This window comes from Periplaneta americana, chromosome 12, assembly GCF_040183065.1.
Source record: "Periplaneta americana isolate PAMFEO1 chromosome 12, P.americana_PAMFEO1_priV1, whole genome shotgun sequence".
Lineage (NCBI taxonomy): Eukaryota > Metazoa > Arthropoda > Insecta > Blattodea > Blattidae > Periplaneta > Periplaneta americana.
In genome coordinates this window covers 35,413,690-35,432,405 of record NC_091128.1, presented here as the reverse complement: position 1 = coordinate 35,432,405, position 18,716 = coordinate 35,413,690, and the positions used below count along the sequence as shown (strand labels likewise).

The 18,716-nt window shown below is 36.9% G+C and overlaps 1 protein-coding gene across 4 annotated transcripts in view; it reads right to left on the bottom strand.

Moving 5' to 3' along the window:
* Nucleotides 1-1,950: 1,950 nt before the first annotated feature.
* LOC138710248 (uncharacterized) overlaps nt 1,951-18,716 on the bottom strand; it is a 37,772-nt gene continuing 21,006 nt past the window's right edge. For 3 of the 4 annotated variants that reach the window (XM_069840943.1, XM_069840942.1, XM_069840941.1), the window contains 4 exons: nt 16,053-16,135; nt 4,663-4,812; nt 4,273-4,550; nt 1,951-4,176 (listed from right to left, as the gene is read on the bottom strand). In XM_069840943.1, the coding sequence (XP_069697044.1) occupies nt 3,887-4,176; nt 4,273-4,550; nt 4,663-4,812; nt 16,053-16,135 (801 nt within the window). In that variant the 3' untranslated portion in view covers nt 1,951-3,886. The remainder of the gene's footprint in view (nt 4,177-4,272; nt 4,551-4,662; nt 4,813-16,052; nt 16,136-18,716) is intronic. The other variant, XM_069840944.1, reaches the window with a different exon arrangement.

The following is an 18,716-nucleotide window of genomic DNA, read 5'->3' as shown; positions in this document are numbered from 1 at the left end:
TGTGGTTGATTACACTGTGACACCCATTAGTCAGCAATAGCATGTCGGAGCAATATATCCGCCCCGGTGAGAGTCGGTCAACGTCTAAATCGCCCTGGGCCCCATTGGGGCTCTACGTGAGTGTACTTGACCTCTGGTCCGGGTTCGGCACCTAAACTTGCATATAGAGGCATTATGAAGGGTCCACTATTGCTTTGTTGCTGGGCGCCGTGTCGGACCTCACAATTCGGATGTCATGCTCGAAACCATGGGACAAGACCACGGAGATAGGAAAGATCGCCACTGGTGTGACGGGAGTTATAAGCCTACAAAACTTTGCCTAATAATGAATATAAGTAGCTAGAAGGGGAAGAAATATGAGGCCTAATCAGGTATTCTCAGCAAATCCCGTCATGTAGGCGGAAGTGGCAAGTCTATACAGCGGGGATGGAAAGGTGAAAGTGGCTGTGATGATGATGTGGGCGTCCCACATGCAATGGTGGGTGGCAGTGAGAAATAGTGATGTGAAAGACGAGAGAAAGAAAAGGCTGGATGATGATACGATAAATGTGCAGAAAGGAATGCACGAGAGCCACCATTGCACCCCCCTGGTCACCAACTTGGGGGAACCCATCTCGACCGGTATAGTTATGCATGAAATGCATATAAAAAAAATGGAAGTGGCCATTCTTCTTATTGTTGCACTGCTCCTACAAAATTCCACATTAAATATGTTGTCTCTTCTTCTCCTTGAGAGAGAAATAAGATAGTATAGCTTTCAAATTCTTTAGCAAATGCTCTAGAGCTGGCAACAAGGACAACCATCGAATGGGAATATGCCTTTAAATTCTTGAATATTCCTGTTCCACAAATTATAAAAAGTTCTTGAGTTCATGAGTTTTCTTGCTGGAAGATGACAACTCATTATAAACTTTTAGGACAGTAGGCTACTGGACACTTGATATCAAATTTAATCAATTTTCACGCAATTTTGGCCATATTATGACTACCACGACAATTACAATTCACGTGAATCACATTACTCTTTAAAGATTTCAAATTCTGAAAAACTGAATGGTGTTTTCCATAGTTAACTGTACGTTGTCTCTACCGAAATTTGTTATATTAGAAACTTTCGAATTTTGTTCATTTAAAATAGGTCGAAGTTTCTCAAAAATACTGTCAGCTATTTCATTAACATTATTATAAATGCTAAGTAATTTTTCTTCAACCCCACTTACCTCAGGAAAGACTTATGGTTAATTACCATTGTTTTAAATTGACTGACGAGTTACAGACAAATTATAAAGCTACCGTTCCCAACACAATAATTATATTTATTTAGGTTTGGTGTCTCTTCATTCACTCTGCAATGGCAGAGAAAGGATTTTGCTTTATAACAACTTTTGCGGAGTCTCAATTGATTTAGGCTTTATGGGAATGTGATGAGAATTAGGTTTTTGGATATTCCACCATTTCCTAGAATATGATATTTCCAATGTTTCGGAACTACAAGTATTTACTTATCTGCTCTGAAGATGGAACTTGTAAGGACAGAGAGTATTGCCTACTCTGTTGGTCTCGTTATGCTGGCTCGGTCATCTGGATTAGCCTGGCACAAAGAGGCTAACAGGGAAGGCAATCCCCTCTGCCCTTACCTTGTCTGCCCTGATAATGGAACCTGTATGTAGTTACGAGAAGTTGGAAATGTCAAGTTCCAAGACATAGTGGATTATCCAGAAACCTAATTCTGATAAAATTATCTTCTTTGTTAAAAGTGTGTCTGAATACAGAATGTGATTCAACACGAAGGTACTGAGTGTTACAAATGATCAGCTCTTGCCATCTGTGAGAGAGAAAAAAAAAAAAATTCCGTATGGGTCTTATAGATCCAACCCATTCACTGATGAGAAAAAAACCCTGTGCACCAAAGCTTTAAAAATGGATTCATAGCAATCTACAAGGCATAAGTATGTGTTAAATTTTATGTAATGTATTATTCACAATTGAAAATTTTCAATTAGAACCACATTTAATCATGCCTTTTCCTTAAGAAGCTTACCATATTTGCCATTCTCTGAAAGATTGCCCTCATACAGGGAAAACATATTCAATCTCTAGTTTTAAGATTCTAGGTGGTCATGTGTAAAATACTCCATGATAATGTTCTTATTGTGATTGCAACACAAATATGATTATTTAGAGTGTTACAGAAGGAATATAAATTACTTCGGGATAATGTAGTTTCAGTTAAACTAATCGATTTAACCTGATCTACCTAAGTCCGAAATGTAACAATTGGGAAGTAATCGATTGTCGAATATTTAAATGGAGGGAGGCATTATAGACGTAGCTATTTCTACGTTTAGAACATTGTAATATAATACATTATCGTATTGAAAATTCTGCATCTTGTATTGTTTCGGTAGGTTTATTTCATAATTAAATAAAAACTCAGTAAGAAAATAAAATAATTACACAAGACAAATTACTAAGGTTGCCTTCTTTATGGATTCCATGAATTTTAAATTCATATCAGATGCCAGTACCGGTTCTCTTTCTGACGTCAATGAAACACTTAGCAGCTTGCCAGTATTAGATAAAATCCGGTAAACACGGGAAAAAAAGACAGCTAGTAGAACACATGGATTGGGAAAACGTCGTCTATATTCCTCAACCGCAGCCAATGCATTGCCATCACAAAATCCATACACAAAAAGTATGTCGGCATTATTCACTACGCGAATACACAAATTAAATGTCAAGTGGACGTGTATTCAGTTGTGTGTTTCGCTGGCGTTGCAGTACTCAGAAGCTGCATTGTGCAAATGATCTGGTGTATCACGTCAAAGTATAGCATATGGAACTGCAAGGCATTCTAGTATTTTTCCCCTTAATTTCACCCTAACTGTTAGACTTCAGACATAGGTATAACAGGTTAAATCGATGTAGGTTAACTCAAACTACATTATCTTAAAGTATTTTACATTCCTCCTGAGACATCCTGTATATATTTGGAGGGAGGGGGGGCACTTATACTAAATTAAGATTTATTTTACTCAGATTCTGCCGTACAATATAAAGTACCTACAACGTGCATCTTTGTGAAAGTGTTCATTGAATGTGTACAATGACAGCAATCATATGCTGAAATGAGCAGTTACAGTAGTATATTTAGACGAGATAATGGAAGGTTCTGTGCATAATCAAATTCAAGCACGAGTAGCCTACATTTGAACTCTGTGGTACTTACATATATGTAGGCTATGTATCTAATGCTTACTCACTTCACTCTACCTGATTCGAATTCCGCATATTGTGATAGAGGGCAGGATTGTGACCCATTTTTCTAGTTGCACACCACTTCGGGGCCATGTTGTACATGATGTATATCTGTGGAGAGTTATAGTACATAAGTACTAGAATAAGTGTATATGTAAGTGTTCATGTAAGTGTAGTGTACGAAATGAGTGATGATGATGATAAGGAATGGAGAAGGGGAAACCTGGTGCCAGCACATAGCCTACCCCTGTCGAATAGCACCAAGGGGGCAGCCAGGCTTAACGTCCCTGTCTGACGGACTAATCACTATCAACAATGACATATACCTTTACTTCATATGCACTGTGGAGACATTTGAGATTTAAGCCAGGCATATTGATGCACAATCTAGAGATTAGAAGTTGTGCACTGCCATCTCTCCTAGTCCTGAGGTAGAAATTTTATATGAAAATGCCTGATCCCACAGGGGATCGAACCTGGGCCAGTTAGTCTGGAGACAGACACGCTACCACAGAGCTAACTCAGTGGCATGTACTTACATATATTGTAATTTACAATTAATTTGTGAGTTTGCTTTCTAAGATATCTCACATTCTGCAAAATAATCACAAGAGTCTGTTCTTATCTATCTAAAAGAGTATTCACTGTTTTTCCTGAAATATTTGTGATAGGCACTATAACCCATTTTCAATGGTTCACCTGACTTGTCATAAAAGTAATGCTTGAACGCATTGTACAACTTCACAACATTCAATTCAGGATTGTCAAAATATTTTGTGGCTGTGTTCGATCTGCTATAATGTGCTTCTTGATGAGGAATCTGTTTCCAGTGCTCTTTCACGAGTTGCCACACATTTTCAGTTATTTTGTTTGGACGATTGGCATGTTTTCCTCTACGCTCTTCTAGAACACCACCTGTACAGAATGTTGAAGTGAAAGTCATTTAATTCCTCATTTAATAATAAATGATAAGACAAAACATGTAAGTGGTTTCAAAAACATTTAACCTACCTGCTTTAAAAGAATTCTGTACTGTCCTTAATCTCATTTCTGATATTTGGAATAAGGAGAGTAGAAATTGCCTGCAAACACGCTTATTATCATTCTTCACATTGATGGAGTAACCCCACACATAATTTCTCTCCTTTGTTATTTTTTGTTTCTGGCAAACCTTTTCTTTATTCTTCATATAGCCCAGTAACATAGCATCTTGATGTAATTTGTCCCCAGTATCCCAAAATGCTGTGAAGCAATCCTTTTGTTCTTCATAATTAATAATCTCAAAGCATCTGAAAAAAAAAATTACAAACATTAACGAAAATATTACAGTCGTCTTGATTCATCTTCTCTTTGAATACTGTGGCTTGAATATAAGAAAATATGAAACAAAATATACTGTACCTTTTTCTGCAACATTTATTCACTTTCCTGAACACTTTTTCCTTCACTTCATTTCCAGTTATGGGAGAAACGTAACCTCTGCCGCTGTTTCGCTTAAGTTTTGCAAGGTTCCTCCTCCAATTATTGGGGTCTCTCTTCCTTTTCTTCCCTCTAATGTACATGTAAACATTTATCCATATATTGTTTACCATTACCCACATTTGAATAACTACAAATCGATACACTAGATTTACAATGAGTATTAGTAATTATTATTTTCGTAAATAACATCACTTACTGTAGCCATTTTCTCCCATTCACGCTGCAGACCACAGACCACATACCAGTGTATCACTTTATTCCTTTATGTTTCGGAAGCTCCTGAGCTATGGGAACTGCACATGGAATTAAGTAGCAGTTTGTCGTACAGCAGAGCATTTGTGAATTTTGAAAATAATGTTATACAATAACGACGTGTGATAAAAGCAGAGCCTCCTAATGCTAAGGGACGCATTATACAATGTATGAACTGCCAGGAATATGGTCATAGTAAAAACTACTGTCATAAAAGGGCCTGGTGTGTTAAATGCGATGGAACTGATCCCAATTCAAACTGTAACAAATGTAATACTGTACCTCCAACGTGCGTAAATTGTAAAGGACAGCACACAGCTAGTTACAGAGGCTGTTCTGAACATTTAAAGCTCCAGAAAGCAACGTCTTCATTTCTATATAAGAGAAATATTTATATAAATATAAATCCTTTTCCAATTCGTATAAACTTATCCAATGTGAATTTTCCACTGCTTTTGGTCCTAAAAATAACATTTAATCAAAACTCCTGTGCTGAAACAACTAAAGAGCTTCGGTGCATCAAAGGTAAATCAGCTAGAAGAAGTTCTTACAAGCTAGATTCTCGTTTATCTCTGCTACATCCTCTAATAACTCGTTATCTCAAATTTTACCTGTTCTTGTTAACAGAAAATGAACAATATCTCTAATAAACAATACACATTTGCACATGGATTGCAAGGACTTAGCAATAACTATCATGAACTACTCTTGTTCCTTAATTTCCATGACACTGACATACTGTTAGCAATGGAAACCAAGCTAACACATCAAATCACTTCAGAATTCCTGGCTATATTGCATATCGAGCAGATCATCCCAGTGGTGTGAAAAAAGGGGGTTCTGCGATATTTATCAAATCAGACTTAAAACACAGTGAACTTGTACCTATAATTAAACCTGAAATTCAAGTTGCTCGCATACAAATCATCTTTGAAGGCAATGAATTACAAATTGTATCATTTTATTCTGCCCTTGCAAATAGAGTAACTATGGCGCATTTCTGGGACATTATTCATATCATGAAGACATATTTTCTCATCGGTGATGATTTTAACATTAAACATCCTAGATGGGGAAGTAATATGACCAATCTCACAGGTAAATTACTCCACGATGTAATTTATCAATTTACTCTACAAGCTGTTTACTCCAATGAATCTACAAGATTTAAGCACTCCAAACTTATTACATCTTTTTCTGGTAAGAAAACCTTGCTGATTTGTGTTCAGAGGCTTCTGTATTACATGAATTAAATGCAGATCATCATCCAGTAGTGATTCATTTGTCTATAAATAATTTAGATGCTCCTCTACATCCTACACTCATGAAATTTACATTTAACTGGCAATTGTATAGTTCAACACTACAAGCAATTACTGAAACACAAATACATCTCAGGAATATTTATGTAGCCTAATGAAAGGCCAACTTTTTCTTTAAAGAGAAGCTGATCGCCTAAGAATATAAACTAATGATATATGGACCTGGGGTAAACATTCGCCAAAAGTATAAGTTCCTTTAATATGCCAGCCAGAACTCTGATATTGTCTCCATAGAGTCAAAGGACTTGATTCTATGTTTTGCGAGATTCTCCCAGTGTCCCAGATTTAGAAACATTAAAAGTTTCGGAGATACATGTGTCACTCCATAAAATAAAAAAGGTAAAGAAAGGGGAACAGTTGAAAACCCAGTTCAATTTTTACCAACAGCTATTCTCCAGGACTGGAGTCCATAGGGAATATATCTACACTTGGAGCAATGTGCAGACAGGCAAAATCCTCGTATCACATTGGTCAATGTGAAGCCTCAAATCAGATTTGGTTCTCTTTGTATGATGTTACTAACCAAAGTTTAGAAGAATAATGAATAAGCAAAATGTCTGAGATATGAACCAAAGCCAAGAGGAATGCCATTTGCAATTTTTTTACGTGAAGCATATTCTCCAGACATGACATATATATTCAATCACATCAGTGTGTTGGCGTGAATAAATTTGATATATTTCAATTCTAAGGAATATTTTTCACAAATAATTTATTTCAATCGTCTGTCGTCAGTATGAAGGCGCAAGTGCCTTCTGGGACTTCCGGAATGTGAGAAACGCCTTGCACAAACATCGCGTTTGAAACACTTATCCCTTGCATGCACTACTGCACGCATCCTCAGTTAGCTAGGTCTGGAGAGATTTTTCACATATGCTGCACTCAAAAGGCCTTTCGCCCGTATGTCACCGTATATGTTGTATTCATTCAACGGGAAGGACAATTCACAAATTTCACATGTAAAAGGCCTCTCACCTAAGTGGATGCGTTTCAGATATCCCACATTCAAGAAACACTTTCCAGATGCATCGCATTTAAATGGTTTCTCGCCTTTGTAAAGGAGTGAATGAGTTTTAAGTTGATCAAATTGCGAGAAACAATTTGCACAGCAGTGGCGAAGCGAGAGGTCAAGGCCAAGGCATGCACTAATCAATTACCATAATTTCTCTTTGACGGGATGGGACATTGGTAGAGATGTTTATTATTATTACTATTATTATTATTATTATTATTATTATTATTATTTCGTATTAGCTTATTCAAAAGTAATTTATATTTCGTATAATAGAAGAAATGTTAATTATTTTCATTACTCACCGCTCTATTTATACATGAAATTCGGCCGCTGCTCCTTGACGAATTCCTCAATAACTGCATCATAAAAATTTGAAGTTAATTTATTTTTTATTTATTTTATTGGGTTATTTTACGAAGCTGTATCAACATCTTGGTTATTTAGCGTCTGAATGAAATGAAGGTGATAATGCCGATGAAATGAGTCCGGGGTCCAGCACCAAAAGTTACCCAGCATTTGCTTGTATTGGGTTGAGGGAAAATCCCGGAAAAAACCTCAACCAGGTAACTTGCCCCAACCGGGATTCGAACCCGGGCCACCTGGTTTCACGGCCAGACGCGCTGACCGTTACTCCACAGGTGTGGACTTTGAAGTTGAGATTGTCTTAATTGATTTTAACATCTCCTTTTCAATGGAGATGATGGCAAGTCCACTTAAACGGCCTTCACTCATCATACTGCGGGCATAGGTTTTGATACGTTTCAGTGTGGAAAACGATCATTCTACCCCAGCTGTTACAGGAATGGTAAGAATGAGATTGCACAAATTATACAATTCGGGCAACACTTCTTGGAGTCCATTTGAAGTTATATGGTTTAGAATTTCGCGGATATTTTTCATGTTCTGAAACGTAGGTTTCTTAAAGCAGACATTACACTCACTTCGAAAAGAAACAGTGTCAAAATAGCTGCCGTACGTTTCTTGGAGGCTGGTTAAAGCAGACGTGGGAAACTCATTTTCATACTGCAAGAACTTCGAAGAATCAAGAAGTTCAATGGATTTTAGCAACGCAATATTTTCAAATAGTGTGTTCATTTGCATGGTAATGTTGTTAAAATTTCGACATAGATTATATGGAAGGAAAGTGTTGGATCTGCTGAGGTGTCAAGAACAACACCCCTTTCTTTTTCCTTCGAGGCTGTGGTGGACCAGCCATCACAACACTGCGATCATAACAATCATCAAAATTATTTCTGATCTCCAACAAGAGTTTACTCAGTCCCATCACTTCCTTAGAGCAAAACTCAATGTCCATGTGCTTAGCTTGGAGTATCTTATAAAGGTGCTCCATAAGATAAAAAATGTCGGAAAAAAACTGTGAGAAGAATACAGTTTGTGAAATCCTCTAAAAAAATAAGGAAACCCTCGGACGCAGCAACAAAATCACCATCCCAGCAAGTTGGATTTTCTAGAATTGAATTAAAAACTGCAAAGAAATTCCATTCTCGCTTTTGATTACCCTGATCAATCTTTCATTATAGTTCCAACGAGTTGATGCTACTTTGGGTAAACAATGGCCAGCAATTTCGTTCAGCAACTGACTTCTTTTAGTAGAATGTGAAAAGAAAGACGTTAGACTGCTAATGGCACTGAAAAATATTTAACACTCTTTTATGTAGTGAACAGATTGAGTGAGAACTAGACGAAGCCTATGGGCTAGGCAATGGACAAAGAGGGCATTTGGAAAAGACTGTCTAACCAACGTTTGTGTATTACCCAGCATTCCAGAAAATACTGCAGCCCCGTCATATGCCGGAACTACAATTTTCTTGGAACAATTCAGTGCATTAACTACTGTCATGACATGGGTAGCTAAATGAACTGCAGAACGATCTTTACTTATGTCTGTACAACCCAGAAACCTCTCCTGAAGATGGAGAAACGTATCTGATAACAGTAGAAAGCTGCGACTTGTTGGACACATCAGAGGCTTCGTCTAACGGTATGGCTATAAAAGGAGCAGCTTGAATTTCCTTACTGATGGACCCTAATAGAACGTTACAAACAGATTGTGTTATATCATTTTGAATGTCGCTGGACATGCCAGAAACAATTGTTGAGCTGCTAAGATGCTCAGTTAGCAAATTTTCATACTCAGCTATCAAGTTAATGAGGTAAATATAATTTCCATGGTTAAGTGAATCGAGGTCTTCGCGATGCCCGCGAAATGGAAGTTCCTGAGTATCGAGGAAACACACGACATTTATTAAACACTTCAGTACTTCGTGGTTCCTCTTCTCTTTAGAATTGTGGTTTTCAACCTTCAATCGCCCGTGTTCATTTAGTGCAAGATCTACACGTCCTTTACCAAATTCTTTATATGTAAAATACGCATTAATATGACTGACAGATTTTTTCATGTCTGCTGATGGCAGTGTATAGGTTATGGAGGTCAGAGTAGCCAATACTGGTCCATGTCAATTTAACGTCCGAAATTTCGAACAGTGAACACGTCTAGCAAAATAGTTTTTTTAATCCTTCGCACCCTGTTAACCACTTGTGTTGTTCATAGAGTTTTGTGTTAAAATCATGGTTTATTCCCCTCTTATTACAGCTTATTAAGTTCGTTAATTTAGGTACAGGTCTGTCCTGAGAAAAAATAATTTGTTCTTCTACGAAGTTCAATAATTGAACTGAATTGCAAATGTCACATTCACATATCTCGTTACACTCACCCATCTTTACAAAAAATAACAGTACACACTTCACTATAAGAACAACACTTTAACACTGCACTGTGCAAGACTAACTGAATTCAAATTGTGGATAGTCACAACTCAAGGCTTCTAGAATGGTGAACAATAGTTCCGTCTCAGTGTCGGGATAACCATGAAAGTGTATGGTTTAACTAGCAGAAAAGTGTGCGTTATTCCACAGCATGCAGGGTGGAATTTGCTTTTCTGACAAGAAGATTGACGGGTTCTCACACCCTTACAAATTCCTTTCTTTTGTATTGGCGAAGGTCGAGCCTGTAGATAGTAACACACCTCGAGGCCACACGGTAGTTTTGCCAGAGATGCATGCCTTGCATATAACGTAGTGAAATCTAACCTGGTGGACTTCAGCGTCATTCATACACAATGTGCAGCAGGCCGGAACATTCTGGCCACGTCGGAGAGTTCGCGCGCGTCTGGGGAGAAAGGAGGCGCGCGGGGAGAGGAGACGCGAGCTTTAGCGCAGTGAGAGGGGGAAGGAAACTGACTGCGACAGAAGAAAAGAAACGTCTGGAGACCGATTGTTGTAGAAACTTCGGGATGCGGTACATTCGAGAATGTGTGATCTAATAAATGGGGCAAGTGAGCCGCAAAGAAGTCAATTTAGTTTGGTCAGTCAGTTTGTGAATCAGCAGCAAGCGAGTAAGGAAGCCAACCTTTGAGACCGGGGTTTGACGTGCAATGAACTTGAGTGAGGAACTGTGGCAGAGTCCAGGCGGAAACAACGCGTCCGGAAGTCTTGGGTTCGAAGTGCAGTGAACTGACTCTGGAAGTCTTGAGTTCGAAGTGCAATGGACTGTCTCTGGAAGTCTTGGGTTCGATGTACCGTGAACTTGAGTGAGTGAGCTAGAAGAACTAACCAAGGCGAACGAACTGTGAACTGACAGTTTTGTTTTGTAAATAGTGCTTTGTGAACATTAGTTGAGATTAGGAGTATATTGTTGTTCTTCTCAATAATCCACGTGAATAGTCATTGTCGTTCTGTGCAGTGCAATAACGACTACTGTGTTGCAGTGTTGAGTGGAATACCCATTGTTGACGGGTGTATGATTAAATTTGGAAATAAAAACAACATTATTGTTGAAAATAAAAGTTACAATAAGTTTGCAGTCCAACATGGGCAACTTTCAAACTTGATATCAGTATCTGTATGAAAAAAAAAAAAACAGAGCACACATTGTCAAACAATATACGGCATGTACTGCATGCATAGCATCCTCTAAATATTCGCCACTATTGCACAGACTTCGCATTTGAATGGTCACTCACCTGTATGTAAACGTGTATGTATATTTAGATTCCCCAGTTGTGAGAAATGCTTTCCACAGACATCGCATATGAAATACTTCTTGCAGGTACCGGTATGAATTTGGAGATGACGTTTAAGAGACTGGGGCGTTGCAAAGGCCTTATCACAAGGCAGCGCAATTTCGTTCCCAAACAAGTTAGGAAAGTTATCAGTTAGTATATCCTGAAGTTTCAGAGTTCAAATTCAACCTTGAATGCTTGTGTCAGGACGCTACAAAAGGTAAAACCTAGTTCGGTAAATGATAATAATAATAATAATGATAACAATGATAATAATTAATGATAGTAATAATAATAATAATAATAATAATAATGTTATGCCCCAGGGCTAATGAACGCCCTGTAGCATGATTTCCTATGGAGTATTCAATTCGAAACAGGAACAGTGTCAGTGGAATACATGGTCTTTAGCATAAATGTAATATAATTCCAGCTTGCTAAGTAGATAGATGCTTAGCCAGCGTTATAGAGTATTGTCGCGCATGCGGTAAATCACTGCCTATGATAAAAGTATTTTTACGCCACGATTACCTGCTGGACTAATCGCACTGGTCCAGTGGAACAAAGCATGCATTTTAATTGGTTAAATTATACCACGCATTGTTCGAAATCTTTTCTTATGCGTAGTCTCATTAAAGCGACTTATCACTATATTGCACTGAATCGAATCAATTGTAACAGATGTTTAATTAAGACGACATCGTAAGTACGGTACGTAAAATCGAAAGGGGTTTTAAGCCCATCTCACCTGGTGGATGGTGTGGTTGGTACACCAGGCGGGAAACCGATTAGAGAATAATAAAAATAATAATAATAATAATGATAATAATAATAATAATAATAATAATAATAATAATAATAAGCATTCCAAATTAAATGAAGCACGATCACTTAAAATAATATTTAAAGTAAATCTAATTTGTATCTTAACCCTAAGTTCGAACTAAAACCCACGAGTATGATTTGTTCATCCATGCACAAGTACCTTTCAACACTACACTCATTTCGCTGTCAACTCACTCGCTGGACTGAAACTGCGACACATTTCACTGATACTATCTTGATTTCACTAACACTTCAAAAACATTTTGCTGTTCAAATACTTTGCACTACCACTATAAACTATAAAAGTTCACCAACACAAACACACTTCACTGACACAATACACTTCTTCACTGATAAAACACTTCAAGTAACAAAACATCAATTACTCCCCTTTAAGTAGAGTGTGTAATATACTACCATCTATTAGTAAAGTCCTTAAGCCTATTTTTAAATACATTTTTAATTATTGGTAAAGCCTTTAGTAAGTCTGCAGGTAAAGCATTCCAGTCCCTGATAGTGCGAATGAGAAAAGAAAACTTTCCAGTGTCCGTCCTCTGTCTCCTTTCCCTCAATTTATATGAGTGGTCGTTCCTTGAAGAGAAATTTGGCGGCTGCAAACTAGTTTTTATTTCTCTCCAGGCAGGCTCACCTCTGTATGTTTTGAACATTGCGCATAATCGAATTCGCGTTCTCCTGTCCGTGAGTGTGTCCCATTTTAATGGTGAATTATTATGGCAATGCTTGAGAGCCCGTTTTTTTAATCTTTTCCAATGTGTTAATATGTTCTAACCTGTAAGGATCCCAACATGCACCACTATATTCCATTACTGGACGAACTTGTGATTTATATGCAATCTCTTTGGATTTATCAGAACCTTTTCTTAGTACCCTCATCACAAAGTGTAACGCTCTCCATGCTTTTCCCACAGTGTCAATAACATGTTCCCCCCAACCGAGATCGCTGCTAAATGTTATTCCTAGGTATTTGCATTTGTTAACTTCCGGAATGGTTTCCCCTCTAATGTATACAATGCGATTATTTTATTTCTTTTTCTTGTAAAGCTGACTGCTTTGCTCTTTAGAGAATTTATTTTCATTTTGTTGGTCATTGCCCAATTGTTTATTCTATTGAGGTCATTCTGAAGAATGAATAGTATCTTCATAACTTTTTATATGATACAATAATTCACGAATAAGCGAACCCTGGACGAGATGTTAACTGCCAGATCATTTACAAAAGCCAGGAATAGAAGGGGCCACAAGACATTCCCCTGTGGGACTCCGCAAGTAATTTCTATTGGGCTCGATAATTCCTCTCCCACCTATACTCTCTGAGTGAGACATATTAAAATTCTTTGATCCACTGCAGTACTCTGAAGTCAACCCCCGTTGATAGTAGTTTAACCAACAATATGTCATGTAGGACTGCATCGAATGCACGTGAAAAGTGAATAATCTCTGCATCTACTTGACTATTTGAATCTATTCCATCTGCTAAATCCTGACATACAGTAACTATGTGACTTTCACATGAGTACTCTCCTCGAAACCCATGATGACAATTATGTAACCAATTTGAATCATCCCAATGCTGCCTTAGATATGCTGAAATAAAGTGTTCCATCTGTTTGAAAACCACAGAGGTGAGGCTGACTGGTCTATAATTTTTTGTATCTGAGCGAGACCCTGACTTATAAATTGGTACCACTAGTGCATATTTCCAATCTCGCGGAACAGTACCATTGTTTATTGATATTTGAAATATACACACTAGATAGGGAATCATGCCTTCCCCTCCCAATTTTAACATGTCTCCAGCGATACCATGAGGTGCTACTGATTTATGACTTTTCAATTTACAGGTTCTTCTCCTTATGTCCCTAGGCTTGATTGAAAACTGACCTGTATTTTCCACAGAAGCTAAGTTAGGTATTATTACCCTCATCCCTAAAACAGTGGCATAATAGAAATTTAGCTTTTCTGCTTTTCCGCTGTCCTGTACGATAAATTGATTGTGGTCATTTTTTAGAGGGAGGCTCGAACAGTATTCCTTGCGTCTTCTCTTCACATATTTATAAAATTCCCCCCACCCATTTTACTCACCTTTGGAAAGTTTATTTAGGTAATTTTCCTGCGCTATATTTTTCGCATTAAGCAGTTGTTTCGATAGTTGTGTGAATTTTGTATGTTTTACAATGCTTTCCTTGCGCTGGCTGTAGGATTTCCTTAGTTTTCTTTTCAGTTTCCGAACGTGTTTATTATAATATTCCGGATCAGGATAGTTTGATAAATGTTTAACCAGGATAAATTTCTGTATTCCTGTTAATATAATCTGCTTGAACTCCACGTAGCATTCTTCTACACTACCGCCCTTTACTATCCAAAATGAGTAGTTTTCTCTACGATAATTTTGGAAGTCTGCTTTGTTATATTGCACGATATTTTTGTTCTTTGTTCCACTCTGCTTCTACTTAGGATTCCATAATATGCTGGCACTTGCTTTGTCAACTGCACGTAACTTCAGCTGAGTCTCATAGGTTAGTTGTTCTATCTCCATGTCTTCACGAAGTTTTGAGTCTTTCGTCATTTATTTCATTTACTTCACTCTGTGAATGTCTTCAATGGCCGATCCGCATGAATATATGTAGTTAAAGGTATCTCCAGTATACCTTGAAACCAACAGTTGTTTCTCAAGAATAATCTCTTCGTCTTTTAAGTGGATGAGTTTCATCTGCGATTTTATATAGGATAATTTGTGTTTACAATCTTTACGTTTCTCTTTTGGAAACTTTTCACTGGTCATTAGAAAAATTTCAACATATTCCAATTTTTCATTGATATCGTTCTCACTACATTGCTTCATAATGTTATACATTTCTTTTCTTGTCATTAATGTGACTCTGGATGACTCTATAAAGTAAAAATTAATTCAAAGTAGGAGTATTAAACTTACTAGATTAGTAAATGAATCCTCACAATGTAACGCAACAGCAGACAAATAATTTATAAAAAAATAATAAGTGATATTATTATTACTATATCAGAAAACTTTGTTCTTTCCATGCTATAAACAAAACCACAGGGACGGATCTTGAAGTACGAGGGAGAGTCAAAAAGTTACTTTAATAATTGTTTCATTAATAAATTGAATATGTACAATAAGATTACAAACACTTTATCACTTTTCAACATAGACCTAACTACATTCAATGCAAGTGTTCTTGTTATATTATGTTAAAAGTTATGAAGTGTTTGTAGTCTTATTCTACATATTCAATTAATAAAACAATTATTAAGGTTACTTTTTGACTCTCCCTCTTTAATATTAAAATAAAACCTTACATAAATAATGATATTTTTTAACGAGTTAAATTATATGGACCACATACTTTGTTTAATGCAAAACATGTTTTATTACGTACTTACTACATACCTTCTCAAGGATGATTCGTTATGCAAAACTTCCAACTGCTACTAAGAAACACAAGAATTCACTACTGAATAAACGCAGCTGGAGTGAGTGCTGATTAATAACACATGCACGTTAGGGACTTCAAAATTTAGACTGAGTGCAGCGTCTCATGTTTACGTGGAGGGACAAACAAAGTGTGGCCCATGATTCCTCATCTATTTAATTTTAAAAGCGAGCATTTCATTACTGGCAGTAATGACTTTCAGAAATTTGAATTTTGGCCAGGTTTTCATTGCAAATATCACACTGTGCCATGTCCGACTGCAGCTTCGGATAAGCAGGCGCAAAAGTCTACTGCATTAGCTGCGTCAGTGACAAGTGAAAATCCACATATCACTCACCTATCTGAAAAGACTTCATCTTCTTCCGTCATTACTTCCAGCTTCACCTCCTCTTTCGCTAAGTCCAGGTCACATGGTTTTTCCTGAAAAAAGAATAACAAATGAAACAGAGAAATGGCACATTAAATAAATAACAACCACATCAACTTCGTATTCCGTACGGAGACATGGATTAAAACCATACTGAATCCATAGAGAAGTTTTAATGGAAGAAGACAGTTAAGGGGTCAATTATTATTATACAATACTCCAATTTTCCAAACCAGTATTTCTATATTACTACTATAATAATGATGATGATAATAATAATAATAATAATAATAATAATAATAATCACCATCACCACCACTACCACAATCACAATTGCTCTCGTCGTCATCACAATTATCCAGAATGAATTCCACCCAAAACTCCTAAACTGACATTAAAAGTGAGAAGAAAGAAGTGCCGTAATTCCGTAGAATAAAGAGAAGAAGGGACTGTATGGCTCATAGACAATCAGAGCAGATGAGGAATCTATCCATTGATTCTCTGGATAAAAAGAAATAAGTGTAACAAAATGAAAATAGTTCTGTAGTATGGCATTGGCAAACGAATTTAATGTAAATTCATGCACCCATTCATATGTAAATAACTCAGAATCATGAACTTGGGATGTCGGTAACAAATGAATTACGTTCTGAAAGTATAATGAAAATTCATTATGTGTAACATGCAAGTAAAATGTCGTGTAAAAATTTAAGACACTGCTTCTGACTTAGCCCTCAAAATACAGAGGTGCATTCTCTAAGACTGCTTCAAAATTTTTAATATGGAATGAACCAGTTCCCACCACTCTATGAAAGTGAACGCTTGTCTATTTTCTGGTGGGAAACTGGTGACGCAGTTCACTTAGTGGTATTCAATTACTTCATGTAACTGTAGATATTACAAATAGTAGCTATATTGTTAGCGCTCTCGTAGACTGCATGTCTGTGTAAATGGACTATGTTTTTCCATTCTTGCAATGGATTCTACACAAGGTCCTTCGCAAAAAGTTAGTGTTAGTGATGGAAACTTTGCTGAGGCAGTGCTTGAGTGGACAAAGGATGAGGATAGTGAAGTTAACTCTGCAGGTGAACAAGACTTCATCCTTGAGAGTGATGAACAATTATTATTCCCTATAAAAAGTAGGTAGTGTTTAAAATATATATTTTTTGCTTTAAAAATATATTATTTCAATTTTTACTTCATTTAATCATTAAATGTATATTAGTTCGCTAATTTCATTCAAAACTGAACATTAATACACATTGACTTTTAACAGACGCGTCTAAATGTTTACTCGTGTATTTCCAAGCAGTAGTTGTTTTAGAAATCGACCCATTGGGTGACATGTTCACAATATAACTAGGCTTGTGACTTCCATCAAATTGTAAACTCAAAATGAAATCTATGTTCTTACAAGGAACAATTTTCATATACAGAGTGAATCCCACCTTCGAAGACCAGGACGTAATAGACCACATCAAAACATGCATAAATAAGATAGGAGCCAATACTCTATGTTGCAATTTTTTTCCAAACGTCTAATGGAGCAAGTATTATTTCCGAGGAAAACGTTCTGTATGCAAGGGTATAAGCTCAGACTGCAACTCCCACATGTCCTCGTCAAACATCTCTTACTTCCAAATTAAAATTTCGTTATTCCAAGGATCGTGCACACAGGTTTGCTAGGATTTAATTCAATGCTGGACATTTGGTGGGTCACCCAGCATGCTTTGAAAACTGGTGCCTGCTTGATGTACACAATGTAAACATCATGTGCTTAATTTAATTCACAATGCGAAACAGATGCGTATTGTAGCATCAGTTTGATCTGGAACACTGCACTGAACTGGAACTCACAATACAGTACTTGAAGACAGTTATTACTTCGCAGTTCTTGTATTTAAGCCAAGAAATCCTATTCAGGGATAGGTACATATCGCACATATCACATTGTTGTTGTGTTTTTCATATTTAACTCCAATTACTATGTGCTATGCATAAAAAGTAACCATTACCCTATGTGACTTGCGGTTATTGCCTCTAATATCTTCACAACTAATCATCATACCATGATGGTTCTTATTTCGAGTTTTATCGCCACAATATCCTTTATCACACTCCTCTCTTTGAAGACAGCATTTAGTATCCATCCTGTGTATATATATATACATACCAGAATCTTGTACACAATGGCCCAGAATAAAGTGTACCGAAACTAAAGAACATGATATTTAATTGAGAAACATACAGTACCAACCAGTAATGTATATATGTTGTAAAATTCTCCATTATTCCTTAGACATGTTTCGTAATACTCCTGAAGATTACTGAACATTTTTTCCCACTGTTATATAGTGAAGGATATGTCTCATGGTGACTTTCTTGCAGTGTATGGGGTTGTACCATCTTGTTGCCACCACTGTGAGCAGAAAGATGTCACCTGCAACAAAATCTTCTTAAATCTTGAATCGTAAGGGTCGAATTATCATTTGGTGATACCTATCCTGGTTTACAGTTAAAAGATTGCCATGTTCATCTTCAATAAAGTAAGACTTACAGTTAAAAGATTTCCATGTTCATCTTCAAAAAAGTAAGGCCCAATTAGACCATGTCCTGAAACTGCACATGAAATTG